This window comes from Pygocentrus nattereri, chromosome 7, assembly GCF_015220715.1.
Source record: "Pygocentrus nattereri isolate fPygNat1 chromosome 7, fPygNat1.pri, whole genome shotgun sequence".
In the NCBI taxonomy this organism is placed as follows: domain Eukaryota; kingdom Metazoa; phylum Chordata; class Actinopteri; order Characiformes; family Serrasalmidae; genus Pygocentrus; species Pygocentrus nattereri.
In genome coordinates, this window is record NC_051217.1 from 29,062,419 (window position 1) to 29,082,097 (window position 19,679).

Consider the following 19,679-nt stretch of genomic DNA (forward strand, 5'->3'; position numbering starts at 1 on the left):
GAGATATTGATGCCAAGTGTAAATCCAGATGGCACCGATCTGAAAACCACCGTCAGTATCAGGTCAATACATGTAGAAAATGCTATAGATGCTCAGAGGAAAAGAAAAAAACAATCTGATCTGATTCTGATCTGATCCCTAATAAATCTAGCCTAAAATATCACAGAATTACTTGATTAACTTTTACACTCATCAGTCACTTCATAAAGAACAGTATGTATTGTGATGGTATGAGTGGATCAGACACAGCAGTGCTGTGAGAATTTTTAAACAACTCAGTGTCATTGCTAGAATGAGAATAGTCCACCAACCAGAAATATCCAGCCAACAACATCCTGTGGGCAGCGTCCTGTGACCACTGACAAAAGGCTAGAGATTGACTAACACAAACTGTGTAGCACCAGATGAACTATTGTCTCTGACTTCTACAGATGAACTATTGTCTTCTGACCATCTACAAGGTGGACCAACAAGGTAGATGTGTCTGATGGAGTGGAAAGTGAGTGGACAATGTTTGAAAACCAGCAGCACTGCTGTATCTGATCAACTCGTACTATCGCAACACACACTAATGCCACCACCACGTCAGTGTCACTGCAGTGCTGAGAATGATCCGCCACCAAAATAATACTTGCTCTGTGGTGGTCCTGTTGGGGTGTTGACCTTAAAAGAACAGGATGAAAGGGGAATATCAAAGTTTGCTGAGAAACAGGACTACAGTCTGTAATTGTAGAACTACTTGTAAGGTAATTGGAGCTGATAAAATGGACAGAGTAAAGATACAAGATGGGGTGCTTAATTAAGTGGCTGGTCAGTGTATATGTTTTGTATACAATTTAATACTGAAAATAATGTTTTATTTTTTTGTCATGTTGAAGTTTTATTTCATAAACTGTTTTGCATTTTTGTATAACATTTTGCTTAGTTCTGATGTTTTAAATGGGAAATGGTTATGTTTATGTAAGGAGATTTTTAAAATATTTGGCATGTAAAATTATTATACTGATATTACCATGTCATAAATAGTTTGCACTGTAAGTGATAATTCTTTCTAACTTCTTTCTTTTTTCCAAAGTTTTAGTATCTGTAATGTTGACTCTAGTCATAGTGTAACAATGCTGCGTGTGCGGGCGGTCAGTGCTGTATCTTGCTCGTGTCCGGGTTGACCTTTCTGATCTGAGCGATGGCTGGGAAGCAGTCAGAGAAGAGGAAGTTCTCCAGGGAGGAGGGGGTGTGTTATTGCAGTGACTGATTGTGAGCGTCCTTGGTCCAAACCACCGGGACATGTCAGAAATAGTGTGGGGCAGCGTCAGACATTATGGACGAGCCAAAGGGGTGGAGGTTTCTGCAGGAGAGTTATGAGGAGAGTTATGTCTCAGGACAAAACAGAGTGTGTAGCAAACAGTGAGAGGGAACCTGGAAGGCAGGGAGGCTGTGAACTGAGCAACAATGCTGGGTTATGCTGTTCCTCTAGCGGAAGGAGAACTACAACGAATTTTGCCGCTGTCCTAGTGTTTACTGCCCATCAAGAAATTACAGACACCTTGCCTCTGAGATTCAGTTTTTGTTTGTCACTGTAGCTTTTTAGTAAATAAGAAATACATATTATCATCATAAAACAGCTATTTGCTAATACTTTGGGTATATTTTCTTTCAGCTTCATGTTCATCAGGATCTCTTCTGTAGTATGGAGGTTTACCTGAATAATAATGTGACAGTTTTCTTTGTCCCAGGTACAAACCTGAAAGGTTTGAGTGCTAGCCTCAAAAGAAAGGACTTAAAATATTTAAAAACATAGAAAATATTTGGATATCCTTTATCAGATTTGTTATTTGGTTGCTGGAGTTTTTGTATTCCAAGTCAAAAGGAATCCGTTCCCTTACATTAGAGAAGTTTGCGGCAGTATTTTGGGCCCCTGTGCACTCAGCTGATAGCAAGAGGTGAAGGGAAATGCATAATTGAAAGCCTGGGTGTTTGTTTCCAGTGAAAGCTGTGTTTGAGTAAAGGTACTCCATGCCCTGCTGATAAGGAGCACTGGAACAAAGTGTTCTCCTGAGACTCTTTGTGTGTTAGTCTTAGAGCCAGGATCTTTGAGCTTGCAGAACTTATCCAGAGGATGCACTGATAGGAACTGTTGTCTAGTATTTTGCTCTGTTTTTTGAATCGCCTACAAATTTTGGCTATTCTACATAATATAATGTGACCCTTTTCTGCATTATACAAAAGTGCATTTGCTAAGTTGCCAGTTTACAAGGTACCAGTGTACTCAAGTGTGAAATTACTGATTAAGTAGTTGTTGCAAGAAGATAAAATATACAGGCTACCAATTCAGTGAAATGTAACGGTTTGCTCCTATTTTAAAGTATATATGTTATATTAAACACAAATATGAATGTATATGAGCACATTGCCAAGTTTTTAAGGACGTGACTGAGAAGGCAGAGACAGCACTAGGCTCTAGTTACCCAGCCAATATGAAAACCTGCCAGTGTCGAATAATAAAATGTGGCATTGGTGGCAGTATGTGTTGTGCATTTATTGGTATTGTTTTTCCTTCCTTACCTTTTATGCACACTAACTGGCTACTTTATCAGAGACACTTAAGCTAACCCCAGCAACGCTACCATGCCTGACACCATCCACTAATACAAAGTCAGTGTCACCGCTATGCTGATAATGATCCTTCATTCAAACAATACAGGGTCCTATGGTGGGTCCTTTACATTAATAGCCAGGGTTGGGAGCTGATTAACTGAAGTAGCACTTAGGCTACAGTCAGTAATTGTAAATCTAAAATAAACATTTATATGGTAAATATGCCCTGCGACCCTGACAGAGGAGTGGCTTAGAAAATGGATGGATGGATGGATGGTAAATATGCCTGATAAATGATCCATAAAAGTAGATTACATGGCAAAACGTCTTAAAATGTCTTAAATTAATCTTAGTCAACATAGCTAATATTATTCATCATCTGATTGTATTTTAAGATTAATCAGTTTATTTTTGGATGTTTTATCCAGAGAAATTGTCTCATTATATTTGCAGATTATCATGTCATGATACATGACATTCATCAAAATGTTTTATAAGTTTGAATGTTAGGAATGATAAAGTAAAATGTCTCATAATCCCACACAAAAATTACAATAAAAACTGAGTAGTGTTGTTTTTTCAATACATCATACGCTGCACTAAATATGATAGGCCTAATTGTGCTCGCTTTGCAATAAAACATGCAATTGGTCATTGTTGTTTACGTGTTGATATCCACGATATACATTGACTAGATTTAATATTTAACTTTTCAAGATATGATTTTACCTAGTACCTAATAAACTGGCAACTCTGTATTTAAGAAAAATGATTAAACCTGCATTCAAAAAATGAGCATTCAGCATTGTATGGACTTAGCGAACTGCAGCAGAGCTTTCCATACTAAATATCTTTTCTGAGCACTATAAAACAGTCTTAGAAGTTGTGTTGCTACAAACTGTCCTTAAGCAGTTGTTTTTCTCTTATTTGTTCCTCAGGCTGGAGAAGTCGAGTCAGGTGCGCACTGTGTCTAGCAGCAACCTATTTTTCAAAGGCAGCCGCTTCCGCTACAGGTGAGTGTAGAAGGACAGATGTGCATGGTCACTGGATAGTAGACCTGTAAAGCCTCCTACAAGGACCTATCTCTGACCCCTGCATGAAAATAGTCCACTCTCCTGTGGAGCCACATGGGCAGTGGAGGTGACCATGTGTGAGCTGTTGTTAATTTAATTTTATCCTTAGCTTCATTATGGGAGATGTGTGAATCTTCCATCAGCTGTAATGACAGCAACAACTGGTGCACATTTATGGACTGAGGCATCTAAGAGAGTTTAGTTTGGACACCAGCAACATAAGCCTCATTCACACCTGGCTTTAACATACGCCTTGGGTGATCTGATCAGAAGTGGACAGCGTTCAGTACAGGCGTGAAAAGGGTCCAGTGTGTCTCAGAGACACATTGTGATCTGATCTTTCTCAGACACCTTCAGAGGTGGTGAGGGACACATGCAACCACATAAGATTTGTAGAGTAAGCACTGAAGCATCTCAGTACTTCCTCAACAGCAACGACTAAACAACTGCATCATCACAGCAGAGACGAAAGCAGCTGTGGAGCTTCTGTCTGCTCTCCTGTTTGTTTACAAGTTGCATTAGCAATCCTGAATATTTGTAAAAGCCCTTACATGTACATGAACAAAATACAGCAAGAATCCGATGTATTAAATGTGCGTGTTGCCTGTCCTCCAGTCAGGAAATCAGGTCATAAGCATACTCTGGAGTTTTTTCTTAGATTTATTGTTGAGGAAAAGTCGGTCACATTCATGACATGTCCTTAAACCACATAACTGTTTGCACTTTTGTGTTCTTGAGTGTTTTGTAGATTCTGTTCTTACCTAAGAACAGATCCCGAATATGTCAGAATCTTCATAAAAACTGTGTAAGTTGGTTTTAAGCAGAGGTTTCTTCTTAAGAACAGTTGGTGAGAGAGGCCTATTGTTATTAAAAAGTTCTGTTTTCTATTTTCTTATTCTTACTAATATAGCAGATTATCAGAATCATGTTAAAAATAAATTAAGTGAGATTTTCACTTTAAATTAAGGACAAAATGTTCAAAAATATACCTTCCATAAATATAAATACATACAACTAAACACACAATAAATAAATACAACTTTATTGTGAATTGTTTTTAAGAGGAAAGTTGAGAAAAAAAATCTAAATTTTTTTTTAGGAATAACAATTTATGTTAACAAATTTATCTTTTTGAGTATGAAGCTAAAGAAAAAACTTTTTTTCTCAAGACAGTTTTGTGAATCTACCCTCAGATCACTCAAAACAGATATTAATAGCAGCTTTGAATGGGGCCATAGGAAAATTAACAAGAATTCCAGACTTTATTACAAGCACCTACCTTATACTTCATCATGGAGGCCACCTTATGAGCTCTACCTTCCTTAGAGGTCCACTATATGCAGTCATATGCAATAAAACATAAAATGTGGGCTGTGCTAACATTATGACACAGTTTATATTTTATGTTTTATTTGTGTCCTGCATGTTACAGTGAGTAAATAAATAGAAATTAGTTTATTTTAAATTTCAAAAATTCATATTTCAATTTGTTCCCTGTAGAGCAGTGGTAACCAAGCATCCTCCTGGAGATCTCCCTTCCAACCTGTGTCTAACATGCTGCCCCCACCTTACCTAACACTAATGCATTTGAAACAGTCAATCACGCTCTTCTGAAGAGGTTAAATAGCTAGAGCAGGTGTAGCCAAATGTTGTTGGAACTAGACTCTGCAAGAAGGTAGATCTCCAGGACCATAGTTGGTGACCACTGCTGTAGAGAATGTGTTCAACAAAACATTATTTTTTCAGGAGTGTTCAGAATCCTGTGTTAGTTGTAGTTCTACGGTCTGTACAATTACAGACTGTAGCCCCTCTGTTGCCATGCACAGTTTATCAGATATCATCTACTCATCATTGGTCAGTTACTATTGATCAGATATTATTTAGGGGTGGACCATTTTCACCAAGGCAGTGACACCAACATTGTGGCTTGGTTGTGTGTGTGTGTGTGTGTGTGTGTGTCTCTGGTATGACTGTATTAAACACAGCAGTGTTACTGTGAAGTAACCCAAAAAAATCCATCTAAGAGCAGCTCTGTGGTCAGAAACTGACCACTTATAAGGACTCAAAGAAGGCAACACACACTGGGAAAATTTGCATGTTTCCAATGGAGTGCCCAGTGATTGTGTTTATTCAGCTAGATAATACAAGGAATACCATATTCATAAATTGTCAGAATTAATGATGTAGAAATACATTTGCGTGAACGTAACAGAATAATGCCACTATGCAGGTTTCTCTATAAGAGGATGCTCAGTCACGTCCTGGTGCTTTTAGAGGTCAGAGAGTGTGTTCTAGAGCGGAGGGTCCAGAAGGTTAATCTAATTCCAGCACCTTAAGGACTGCAGCAGCAGTATTGCCCATCACTCACAGTCACTGAGAGCTCTCTTTGCGGAATAGTGGAGATGGCCCTGATGCTGACAGGCTGCTGAAAATGAAAAATGTTTGGTACTTTGGTAGATGTCATTTTTGGCTGACGTGAGGTCTGTTTGTCTTGCACCCCTCTATATTGGATAATATTAGAAAGGGCAAAGTAGATATGGTCTTAGAAAAGTGCAAAAGGGCAGCTGCTATTTGTTGCAGCACAGATTGAAAATTGAGGTGGATGAAGTGTGTTTTCTATGTGTAGTTGTTGGGCCAAATATATATGTATATGGTTTCATCCCATCACAGTGGGAGAGTGGCCAAAGAGGTGATGGAACAGAGCGCTAAGATCAAGCGGGAGCCGCCTGCAATTCACAGGTATGTGTATTTTTTACGTTGCATCGTGGAATTGGAAGATTAATTGACCCTTATTAGTCCCACAATGGGGAAATTTCTCCTCTGCAATCTAATCCATCCGTGCAGTGAAACACCACATACTCACTAGTGAAGACACACTCTAGGGGGCATTGAGCACACTTGCTCAGAGCGGTGGGCAGCCCTATCCCCAGAGCCCCAGGGAGCAGTTGGGGGTTAAGTGCCTTGCTCAAGGGCACCTCAGTCACACATTGTCGGCTCAAGGTATTGTAAGGCTGGCTCCGTTAACACCATTCCATGACTGCCCCCATAATACACAGCCCTGAAATTAAACCTGTTGTGAAGCTCACCTCATTAAGCTCTACTCGTGCAAAATCAAGCTCCACTCTTGCTTAAGATCTGAAAAAATCCACAAGTGTTTTTGTCCATCCTTCCACTGTGAGAAGATGTGTAGCTGTCAGTAACAGACAAAGCTGAGAAAATTTGCTAATATAAACAAAGATGCTGATCTCAGAACGGTGGACTGACTACCCCAGAATCCAGACTTCAGCATCACTGCATGTGTTTCAGACGTGAGAAGCAGAAACATGCTTTTTCCTTTCTTATGGTTAATCAAATATCCATTTGTTCACTTTTACCAATACTGAATATCAAAATAAGTCAAAAAGCACATCCTTAGTGTTGGTAAATTTGTTTGTGTTTACGCATTTGTTTGTCCCCAAAAGCTGTCCTAATTCACATAATACCCTTAGAAATCAATTAGTGTAGTGTGTGTGTGTGTGTGTGTGTGTGTGTGTGTCTTTGTAGAGGCCCTCACCTCATTTGTGGCTCTTATACAGTTCTTACTGTAATAAGATAATTCATGGCATTGGTGTCAATCTGTGTGTATGTATGTGTGTGTGTGTGTGTGTGTGTGTCCGTGTGTCCACAGAGCCGGTCTAGTGCCCAGCAGAAGCTGTCCATCCATCACTCACGGGCCGCGGCTAAGCAGCGTGCCACGCACTCGCCGGAGAGCTGTCCACATATCCATTATGGAGGGTGAGTGTCCAGTTCAGCCAAATCACCAACAAGCCTCAGAATAACCACAAACCCCAGCATCACACCTCTCTCACACTAACACCTCACCTGAGTGTCAACAGCAGACTGGCTCACAGTGTCAATGAAATACTTTAGTAAATATTCTTTAGAGAATATGACTATGGCTTTGAGTGATATAACAAAGCTGTTTCGTTAAATTTTGTGTTTTACTTAATTATTTTCTTCTTGAGGTAGACTTACATTCTTGCTGAAACAATCAGATCACAGCCACATAGGCTGAGGGCCCCACAATGCCAAGAGCTAAAAGACGTTTCTCAGTTCTCAATGTTATTTCAACAAACTAAATTTTGGCACATCATCTACTTAAAAGATCTTGTGTAGATAAGTCCCCCTCACAATCTAACGCTACTGCTCGATCCTCTGTCACTCAAGCTTCAGTTGACATGAAAATCTACTGGTTTAATCCACAATGGCTAATGGATTTTTGAGTTTATTAGCCTGCTAATGTCACAATACTCTGAAAAGTCACAGCAACCATTCATTTATTTCATTTCCAGCAAAAACACAGCCATTAAGTACTAGTTGTGGAAATATTTCTGACGAGTGATGGTGTGTTATTGTAGAATGAATCAGCTATTTTCTTTTTGAGGTTTTATTTGCCAAATTTCATTTAAGAAAATACAGCCTGAATATACAGAGCTACCCTATGGTATTAGTCTTCTTACTTGAAGGAGATTGGTCATTTTTGTTAAAGAGGATCGTAGCCACATAGGCTGTGGGCATTCATGTGCATTTGAAACACTGTTTCTACTTTTTATGACCCTGTGGACACCACACTGTGGACAAGACAGGAAAAATTCAGGAAGAGCAATGGCCAGTGTCATGTTTTGAACTGATGGCAGTCACTTTTCTTTGCTTTTGAAATGTGACGCACACTCACGCGTTCAGCACAGGCTGTAATCTGAGCCTGGCCCTGTCCAGGAGGCACAGGTGTCCGTGTCAGTCAGCCACTCTGTCTCAGCACCAGCTTTTTGTACAGCAAGTACCATGAGCCAACCTTTTGTATCAGCTGTGCCCAGCATGCCCCACCTATCCTGGTCTTGCAGGTGTTGCTCCACCCCCTTTATTATTATTCTCCCGGGCTTGGATTTAAGCCACCAGAGCACTGAACAGCCAGACTTCAAATTACAATTTGACCTCCTGGACCCTGAAACTGCCATGGCTAGCAGTCAGTGCCTCTCCCTCTATCTCTAAACCAGTTTAAATGCTTTGCTACAGCAGTTAAGGCTTAATGTGAATAAGAGCATAGGAGATCCTGTGTGGTTGAGGTGGCTGAGGGGAGCAGCACATATCCTGCATGTGCTGACGTTGTGCCTTCCAAGAGTATTAATATCCAGCTCTCTGAAAATAGCCAGAGCCTTGCTCTCCATTTAAGTCACTGGTTGTGGGTGGAGAGAGAGGCCAGATGAATACTGGGCAAACGTTAGGCCGGTGTAGGGTGGGGTGATATGGGGCATGCCGTTTGATCTCCTGTCGGAGATGTTTTCCTTTGTTACCACACAAACCCATTTCTGATCTTCGTTTGGAAGAGTGTGAACCTGCTTGCTCTTTTGTGTAAAACGGGGTGAAACCACTTGCTTTTTCCTTTGAAACTTTGTGAACCATCTTTCTTCTTGGAAGCCACTTGTACCTGCTTGCTTTTTCCTTCGGAACCACGTGAATCTTCTGACATTTTTCCTTCAGAAGCGTACAGCTTTCTTAGCTGTTTCCTTTGGAACTACGTGAACTAGCTTTTCCTTTTGGAATCCACAAATCTCTTCTTCTGCGATGGTGAAGTGCCTGATCCGCATCACCACGCGGGTGAACGTTCACCTGCGTATGATTAACCACTGTTACCGGGATGTGAAGGTGCGTGTGCTGAGTCTGGGGCCACGGCTCCTGGGGAAAGCCCTGGGTGTGCTGCCCCTCTACCCAGCTCTTAATGCACAGCAGGACCAACTGCGGGCATCTCCTCTGCCTGCCATGCCACAGCCATACATGGTGGCCAGCGCAGCTCCAGGTCCAGGTGTGTGATTTTGTTCTTGTTCTACAAGTGTTTGGCTACATTACTGGTTCCCAATTATGGGCCCATATTCACAAATCTGAAAATAGAAGTCCTGATTTAGAATCTGATTCATCTCTTATTTACTTTGACATAACTGACTGGATCAGATTCTTGGTCAGTACTCTTAATCTGAGAAGCTTTATGAATATGGGCCCTAGTCATGGAGTACACCATCCCTGCCCTACCCTTGCCTGGTGTGTTCTTTGTTTTAACTCAGGAAGGGCTTATTAATGAGCTGATTAGGATCAAGTGTGTTGGAGCAGAAAACATTTAGGGCAGTGATACTCCAGAACCAGGACTGGGAACAACTGGGCTACACTTAGACTGTGCATTAAATCATACAGCACAACAATGGCATCTGCTAAACTGAGTGGTCCTAAATCTGCTAAAAACTTGTTCATTGGTTAAATGCTATAAGGTTTATAAGCTGACTGTAAGTTGTCACTGTAATAGTAGTTTAATTTGTTATCTTCAGCTGCTGTTGAGGCTTTCAATCAATGCCACTTTGTTTTCATAACTTTCTGATAGATCTCAAGATGGATAATTCACAAATTCTTATTAGTGTTCTTACTACAACTGTATTTTGACATTCATGCAGGGCCACTTCTGTTTTACATTTACAAGTTCTTTATTTAGTATTTTCTTTACTGAGGAAGGCCATGCTGATATTTTAAGTAGAACATGATAGGAGTTGAGAGGCCTTGAGCTCCCGTTTCCTGATAAAAACGAAGTGCTGAATTAGGCTTCTTAGCCATTTGAGTGTGCCTGGCTAATCGAAATAGACTTTCATTGCCTTATTGCGGGTTTAGTGCTATGAAGGACTCCTTCGTTTTGTGAATGAGAAGTCTATGCCTAAGCAATGCCTCATTGTCAGGAGCTGAAATCCTAATCCTCTCCCAGCAATATGAAGGGGTAACATATCTGCTGTGACATACTCTGGAATTGAAACTTGCTCTTTTAAGCTTCATCCAGTTCTGCTGTGGAATCCAAGTAAAAAAATATGCAAAAATACAATGCTTAAATACAAATGTCGGAAACTGGGGGGATTTGCAAAGGCCATTAGTTTTGGATGACATGGACCTGTGCTGTCAATGGCCAAGCATGTTTAAAAATATCCACAGTGGACAGAATTGCTGTTGAAGTTGATTGCAGTCTGAATTTCAAGCATTTCAAAAGTTCACAAAATAACAAGAACAAAGAATTACATTTGTAGTCCTAGACATATTACAGACCTGGATCTGGCAGTAATTATGATTAATAGTATTTATTATTTGTAGTAGTAGTAGTAGTTGTTGTAGTAGTTTTAGTAGTAGTAGTAGTTAGTAGTAGTAATAGTAGTAATAGTAGTCCATAGGTGTCACTCTCTGAAGACATCAACCTTCATATTCACTGCTTCCAAACTCTGAATATAATTGGCTGACACCCATATACCACATTTCTACCTTTAAAATCATTAGCAACAACATTAGCAGTTTAATTTTCATTTTCTTTACTGTGACATTTATCTGATGATCCTAATTGTTACTTCATACAGAATCAGAAAATAATTTTTACTATATTTGACAGTTAAACAGCAAAATAGTCTCTCGCATTGTTACCTAAATATGCAGACTACAAAGGTAGTCTGAGAGAGAGCAAGAGAGAGAGCAGTCAGTTGTGTTCTGCAGTGAACTAACAAGTCTCTGATGATAAAGCATCATCCACAAGGTGAGATCTTTGCTATTATGTTTTTGTGCCTCAATCTTTGCGCTGCGTATTATATCTGTTTTATCTGTGGACACTGTGCATACAACAAAAGAACTTCACCTAAATCAGTATGCCTACACCCTCAACCCACCAACCACAGTCTGATCACATGACTTTTTAAGCTAATAAGTCTAATAAAACAGAAAAACAAATCTGAACATAAATGAATACATAAATGATTACTGATGATTACTGATCTTAACTGGCCAGTGTTGATGAGAAAATCTGTACTGGACTAGATTTCCTGTATACCAGCCTGATATGGCTGTATACCAAATTGTGGCAACAAAAGGTAACAACGAATGATATTTGGTACAAAAGAATGATGATGCAAACATCTAAAGGACATGAAAGTCTTTAAAACACTACCACAAATTGTTATATTTGGGTGGATGGATAATAATTAGAGGTTTTCCTGGCTTTCTTGTGTGATTTGTCAAACTTTGTTACGTGAAATATGTCAAATAACATTTACCTTCCTCTATATTGTGAAAATCATTACTGGCTTGTCCTGTATCAGAGTTTGCCTGGAAGCATGTGGGGTGATCAGTGAGGCCTGACAATGCTAGCTTTGTTCCCAACACCTCAGCTGCTTTAATCTCTTCCAGCTTTGGGTAAAACCCAAAACTTTGATAATGAAGCATGGAGGCTTAGGAACAGACAGTTCTGTGTCGGACAAAGTGGCAAACAAGCTGATTAATGATTATGCGCTCATCATTAAGGGCCTTGCATTCAGGTCATGTGGTCATCTCCATCTACTGGAGTAGAACGGACTGCGCTATAACAGACACTGCACATTTGAGTGTTTTCCCTTATTTAGTTCAGTGGTTGACATGTAAACAAAGTCACTCATGAAGAGAAATGATGTATTATAGAGAAACATCTTTAGAAACTTTGTAGTGATAGGAACCAGGGGTCACAACATGTCTAACACAAAATAGCCATTTTATTTATTATCCAAAATGACCAGTGAACCTACACTTGGGGAAAAAACAAAATTGGCCAGACAGTGGTACCGGAGCCAGTTCATGAGGAGCCTGGCCACTTCATATTTCCCCCATTATATCAAAAATATGATTGCAAAACAGCAGAGGGCATCCATGAGCGAGTTCTCAATGAATGGGGGTGAATGGAGTTAAACAGCGAAAAACAGTTAAAACAGTTTCTAATCACTTGCCCATAACTTACCTTGAATTTTAGGAAGTAGAACGATGTATTTTCCTAAAAAGGCTAAGAAACATACCTATTTATTTGTCTGTTCACTCAGACATCATGAACAAATAACTCGAGCTCAAAAATACAACTGCGGTGTTAACATGTTTTATGCTGTTCTGTGTTCAGGAGGAGGCTGTATTCCTTTATATTACATTTTTAAAAGTATTTATAGACTTTAAATGCTCCATATTAACACATTCCTTTTGGACTCGCTCGGGAGCGCCCTCTAGTGTTTGGAAACCCCGGAAGACATGACAGAGAAGCAGTGCTCCTGTCTCCAAGTTCTCTGGTGGTACTCCAGGCTGAGAATTAGTGTAACACTGTTTTTCTCTCTTCCCGTTCTCTTCTATACCTCTCAAACCCTGTTCTGTCCAGGTCTGGAATCGCTGCGGGACAGTGCCCACTCCACGCCCGTACGCTCCGTCTCCCATGGCGACTCCTTCATCCCGCGCTCTCGCAGTCAGGCGGCGGAGGCCGGAGACAGCTCGGCCGTGATAGCCGATGAAACCTACAGCCCGTCGGACAGCGTACTACCCACACCGGTGGCCGAGCACAGCCTGGAGCTGGCAGTCTCGCGCCAAATCAACGGCGCCCCCTGCAGCATTGAGGAGGAGAAGGAGTCAGAGGCGGGGACGCCCATGGGGGTGGAGCCAGGCGAGCTGGGCGCGGACAGCAGGGCGGCAGGCTCGCTGCAGGCGGCTGCCCTCAGCGAGGCGGAACAGGTGAATAAGTTTGTCTTAAGTGTCCTCCGTTTGCTCCTTGTGACCATCGGACTCCTCTTTGTTTTGCTCCTCCTCCTCATCGTCCTCACCGAGTCCGACCTTGACGTAGCCTTTTTACGTGATATCCGCCAGACCCCCGAGTTCGAGCAGTTCCATTATGAATACTTTTGTCCCCTCAGGCGGTGGTTCGCCTGCAAGCTTCGCTGGGTGGGCGGGCTGCTCATTAACAAGTGAACGTGGGGCGTAGCTCTCGTTAAAAAGCCCACCGCCGTGGGGGGTCGAGAAGACGACAAACACGACGGAGAGAGGCGGAGGGCAGCAAGCCGCCTCCCAACCATGAACACCTGGCTTCTCTCATGATTCTCCTGCTGATGTGCCCCAGGCCTCCAACGCCAGGAGCTCCCCTCTCCTCCTCTCTTTTAACCCCGCCCTCCTCCTTTAGCATTTTGACATTTTTTTCTTCTTTTCCCCCCATCCTTCTCAGTTTCGTCCGTTTTTTCTTTTTTAATTAAAGACAAGACTTTTTTCATGAATCATGATTTTCCTCTTTTTTGGAATTTCAGGTCATTTCAGGTGTTTTATTTTTGAAAAAAAAAAAGAACAAAAAAAAAGACAAAGTTGACTCAAAGAACTGAAGATGATACTTTTCCTTATATAGGGATGAAATATTTTGTTGCAACAAAAGAAAGTTGCCTTTATTACTATTTATTTTGCATTGATGATAAACAGTTTTAGAAGGTGGCACACGGAGGCAGAACAGAAAAGGAAGGTTATATGTGAAGCTAAGTAAGTATGTGAAACTGGCGGACAACCAGTGCTTTTTAGAGAGTTCACTCATAGTTCATGTCCATCCCTCATTCAGTCATTGGTCATTCATTTATCGCAGGCTGCTATAACTTACAGCAAATAACGTAAGCATTGATTGATCTGGTGAGCAGTGAGGTGTGTGTCCTATGATGTGAGATTGTGTAAGTTGCTTTTAGAGAAGGACTGACTGTCCGCGCGAGTTCTGAGGGTAAATGTTAATCAATAAAGGTTTTGGGTATTTTGAAGTTATGTACTTTGGCGGATTATTTTCAAATCGTCCTACGTTTTTAGGAGTATAACAGTACGTGAGCAGTAGAAAGCTGTGAAGTAGAAATCCATTTTTAAGACGGTTTTCTAAAGGATAAAGAAACAAACCAAGTAAGTGTGTGTTCTGTCATGTGACCCAATAGTATCAGTACCTGTTAGAAAAGTGTCCATGGTTGACCTCTTGAAAACACCTAGCATCCATAGATCCAGTCTAGCTAGATGCGCAATACTGTAAAGTTATACCACTTTGAGGGTGTTCACCTGCTTTTTTGTTTTATTTTCTGGTCTCATTTCTTTGGTTTTTCATGTCCTGAGTTTATTATTGCTAGGAGAAAATTGGAAGATGTCTTATTGTATAGAGAACGACACGGTTGTTTCAATTCCATATCAACCTGCTCTTACATTTGTACTTTGTGGATATCATGCTATTTACTTAGAATTACAATAATGATGCTGTACTTTTTTGTACAAAAGTAGTTAGTTTCCTAATATATATTGACAGTTTTTTTCCATGTATATTTTAACAGAACTGAAATGTTATTTTGTTATTGAAGATTAAATTATACCTTTTTTAGCTCTGCGTTTCAGGCGAGGTCTAGAATTTGTGGTGTAATTGCTGGGGGAGACAGAAGGCTTTCAATCCAGATCCACTGTCCATTTCCACCCACTCTCACTTAGTCAACAGCAAGCCTTCTTTGCATGCAGGCGGCAAATTGTGCTTCAAAGAGGCATTGCATGCTGGGTTATGGAGGACGTCATCCGCTCTGCACAGTCTAGACCAAAGACTGTGTGCTGTTTACCGTTAATGTCACAGGCAATATGTACTTGAAACTGCGAATCAGTCTTTATTGTACTGTATATATGTTAAGACAGAGCTGATGATTACAAAGACATGGCTGTTTGGACTGGGTGGAAAAAAATCTTGGTTGTTTATCTGTCTGCTCCCTTCAAACTGATGTAGAAATGTGTGCGTGTGTGAGCGAATGGGAAAGAGAAAATATTAAATATTAGAGATGCAGATCTCTTGAGTGTTAGAGGAACACTCTAGCAGTTTTTAGCCTAATCTCTGTCTGCTGCATCTACAACATCTGGTCAGTTACCACAGACTGCTGGCACGTTTCTCTGTACAGAAGCACTGTTATCTCAAAACAGAAGAAAATAGAAGACAAGGTGCCACCTTCTACAGATGTGGCAGGTAGAGATTAGGTTGAAAATTGGCAGGTTTTCCTCTAAGTCTTATTTTTGTTTGCTGGGAACAGTTTTTGGGTTCTTGAAAAAAATGAAAAACATGGCAAAGATGGTGATGGAAATGTCTGTGTTTGGCTTTAACCCTCATACTCAAACAGTAGGTTTAATTCTGGCAACTCGCAGGCCTGGTTGATGTATTTGATTGACATGTTTCTATTTGATCACTAATGTACACTGTTGCAACAGTTTTTTATGGATGTGTCTACAGTGCTTGGTTTGATTATTCCTGTAGTGTTTATCAGACACGTGTTGCTTTGGAATGGAGGTTACACTGGAACATCAGCACGATCATCTCAAATGTTACACAGGTTACTCTTGCATCCATCTGCTGCTTGGCAGCTTTGGGTGCCGTCTTCCACAGTCATCAGAAGCTGAAGGTTCATCAGTTGGACACCCATACAGTGGCAACGGAGCACTGTAGCACACTATTTTTAAACCTAGAATCCAAAAGCAGCTGTAAGCACATTCAGCAGGTGGCAGTATAAGGGTGGTCACAATCACAAAGGCGAGAGTCACTAAAGTAATGCATGTCTTACCTAAAGAAGTATTCATGCATGCATTTTCAGCAGCCTTGTAATGGAAGAATATCGCCCAAGTCTTTTCTATTTTCTTATTATCTGCAAGAGGGGCAAGCAGTACATTTCCTTCTATTACTTTTCTGGTGAAGACCTATATCTCCTATATCAATAAACGGAGTGATGTAACGTCAGATATGTGAACGATCAAATGTAGGCTAGAGGATGGTCAGTTTTTATTCTTTCTACAGCATTTATGTAGCCTGGGTGGCCCATCCTGCATGCACCCAATACCGCTGGCAGCACCATTCAATAAGCAATAATTAGTTCAGCTGTAAAATCACAAGAACAATGATTGTCTTGACGGGTTTTTGTGGTGTTTTGTAGCAAGGGCCAGGCCACCTATTTTTTCTTTTTTCTTTGGTGGGATGGGTGGGGTTGACGAATAACTCAATATCACTTGAGTCAAAGTTTGTGCCTGAGCTCAAATAACATGATCATTTCCAACACTCGCTACATTTTATGCTCATTGTAATCTGAATTGGTTGTGAATTTGAACTGGCAACGTTTTTAATAATTTGACTTGGACACGTAAGTAAGGAAAAGCGAGAGGCACCTTAACGGTTAAAAGTACTACATGCAGTATTAGAGAGGATGGCAGTAGCAGTAGAAACTTGGATATGTCCGGGTACACTAATGCACCCTACATGTGCCGTTTTGACTGATTTCGGGAGGAGTGAGCATGTTTTCAATGGAAGTCAGTCATTTTCTTAAAATAAAAACACACTTCATGGCATTTACTGCCTTCTTTTGGTGGGTAATCGGACACGTCACCTCAGTCAATCTAATGTTGAATTCACCAAATCTAGATGTAATTACAGATGCATGCTGAGACTGAAGATTAGCAGACAAGAAGTTGTCACATCAAAAATACTTTGTCCTGTTGCCACGGCCCAATCACTGTCCATTACGGAATGATGTCTCGACATGTCTGTTCAAGTATGAGACACTGATGTTTTTTTCTCTCAGACCCAGTAACAAATTGGCTAAGAAATATCAGTCTGTCCAAGCATTATGGGATCTCTCTGTACTCCCTAGAGACCAGTAGCCTTTTGAGGCCCTAACAAGATTTGCAAATGATCACAGAAAAAGTCACTGATTCTTAAAACTAGTAGACAACCATGCAGAACACAAGATTCCTAAACAGAGATCCACAAGCCTAACTATAATCTTGCATGTAGTACTTTTAAAATACTGTCTTGGAGTATAACCTCTGAAAAACCTTCCCTTACAAAGATTACTTTAGGCATTTTTACTGCTGCCATACGGAATGACCAGGGTCAGAATAGGACTACCGATTAGGGAGTGGATCCCTCAGTGCAAGAGAACATGGCATGGCTAGAACATGACTTCAATACCTATCTGTGATTTAACTGTGATAATGGTCATGAAACCATCACTACTCATTTTGTACCATCAGTGCACTTTTCATTGGCACTAAATGCTTTAAAATGTTAGTCTCTTAAATCGGGCTCCTATTTAATACATACGTTTGATACTGGTGTATGTTGGATATAATGGTTGTGAACTTAACTGTTTATTACTATCATAATATTGGTCTGCTGTATGCTTTCATGTAGTTTTCCACTTAAAAAACTGGCTTTTCCAGTCAGTTGTATGGAAGATGTTTTTGTATCTCTCACTGTACAGCAAAAGAGAGGTGTACTGATGTGGAGTTGGACAGCAGCCATCGCCATATTCTAGCAGTCACTCCGGAGTGCTTTCACAATAGCTTTGCAGAACACCGCATTGCAGATAATGTACTTTACGGCTCTGAATTAATATCCACTCTGGGGCCACACATTATTACAGCATTGGCTGAATCAGATCCAGCTTGCTTATAGGAAGGAAATAGGACTGTTGGTCAAAGATACAGGTTCAGTATAGTCCAAAATAAGGAATGATTAAAAGAATGGTTTGGAATAATTAATAATAAAAGAATGGTTTTAAACATAAAAATAAACCCGTTTTCACTTACTTCATATGTAGATGTGTTTGGTGTCATTAATTCAGTGCTGGAGCCATGAGGCTAACGTTGCTAACAAACCCTAGAAATCAAGACACCCAGATCTTTCCTGTAAGCAAAGCCCCACAACTTCTCTCTACCCACTCAAACTTCGTAAGGTCCCACAGGCTTTGTGGTTTAGAGGACAGTACGACTTACTGTGAAGCACAAACATGAGCAAAACTCCACTGCGTAGCTGAACGTGTCGTGTAGCCGTTTGACAACAGCTGGCAAATTGTGACTCTCAATCCAACTCCGCTCCGCGCAGACGCACCGACTTCTACTGTTCCTATGTATTAACATGCCTCTCCAACTGGACAATTCACCAGCCTTTATTCGTAATAGAAACAACAGAAGAACCTGATCTGTCCAGTCCTGTGAATTTAACACACGTCTCTGAAATCTATGCCTGCTGGGTTTAGCTACGAGGTTCTGCTCATTTTATAGCTCACAGGAAGTCTTACTGTACCTCAACCACATCGACAGGTCTGCGCTACCCTAGTGAAGTCTTTAGTGCAGGTTGAGAGATTCTGGGGATGAATTTACAGAAAGGATTTGAGGGTCTATTGACTTCTGTTGTTTAACGTTAGCTTTTAGCTCCAGTGTTAAGTTCAAGAAGCTAAATTTGGACAGCAGACCTGTCTTGGCTGGTCGACTATTATCTGTAGTTAATAGTGTAAATGTCATTCTTCTCCTAACCATTCCTTTAAAGGCAAGCTTGTAATGACTCCAAGATCATGTATACCGAGGTATTCTGAAGTAAACGGGAAAGCAACAGCTGGTCTCCAGCAGTGCCCAGGCATCCTTACTATTAGCTACACGCGCTGGATCCACAGATCACTGGCTGAAGGTGATGGTCTCTGCCGATGTACACTAAACTCTCTTTGTAATCAGAGATCATGCAGTGTTATGGCTAGAAGCAATTTATCATTATACTCTGAATGAACCTTAAAGTCACATCCGATAGGTGACCAAAAACCTAAAATTGTCACCATGGAGCTACTAGACTGAGATGTGTCTCTTCCCTTAATGCACCGTGCTCGTTACTTTACTAGCACCCCTCAAACTCTCCCAACAGCTATGCACATACATGCACACCTGTGTGTACGCATAGATCTGAGTCCTCGTGATCCCTGTAACCTGCATCTTTTTCGACTCGACGCCGGAGGTCGCTGTTTAGTTACTTAATATATAAATAGATCTGCAAATATATACAAATTTATGTGCCAAACACGGCTCCTGTTGAGTCCGATTCATTCCAAAACCATCTTTGTACTGTAGGAAACCTTCCATGCGAAACGGTATTAAATATTGTTTCTCTGATAGTCCCTTGTAACTGGTGCCATGGAAATATTCAAACTTGAAATAAACATTCAAATGTGTTCAAATGTATCTTGTGGTTTGTTTTTCTAACTGTCATCTAATAATGTCCCATTAAACAGTGAATTACCTGACAAAGCGCATTGATGGCTGAGTATGGGTTCCTGCTGTATTGTGTGCTATTTATTAATGTCAAATCCTCTATTAATGTCTTCAAAAGAAGGCTGC

General features: G+C 40.7%; 1 protein-coding gene across 4 annotated transcripts in view; it reads left to right on the plus strand.

The window, feature by feature from the left end:
• LOC108435336 (FERM domain-containing protein 5) overlaps positions 1 to 19,519 on the plus strand; it is a 193,854-nt gene extending 174,335 nt beyond the window's left edge. For 3 of the 4 annotated variants that reach the window (XM_037539940.1, XM_017711121.2, XM_037539941.1), the window contains 4 exons: positions 3,534 to 3,608; positions 6,339 to 6,407; positions 7,336 to 7,442; positions 12,883 to 19,519. In XM_037539940.1, the coding sequence (XP_037395837.1) occupies positions 3,534 to 3,608; positions 6,339 to 6,407; positions 7,336 to 7,442; positions 12,883 to 13,463 (832 nt within the window). In that variant the 3' untranslated portion in view covers positions 13,464 to 19,519. The remainder of the gene's footprint in view (positions 1 to 3,533; positions 3,609 to 6,338; positions 6,408 to 7,335; positions 7,443 to 12,882) is intronic. The other variant, XM_017711122.2, reaches the window with a different exon arrangement.
• The last annotated feature ends 160 nt before the right edge of the window (positions 19,520 to 19,679 follow it).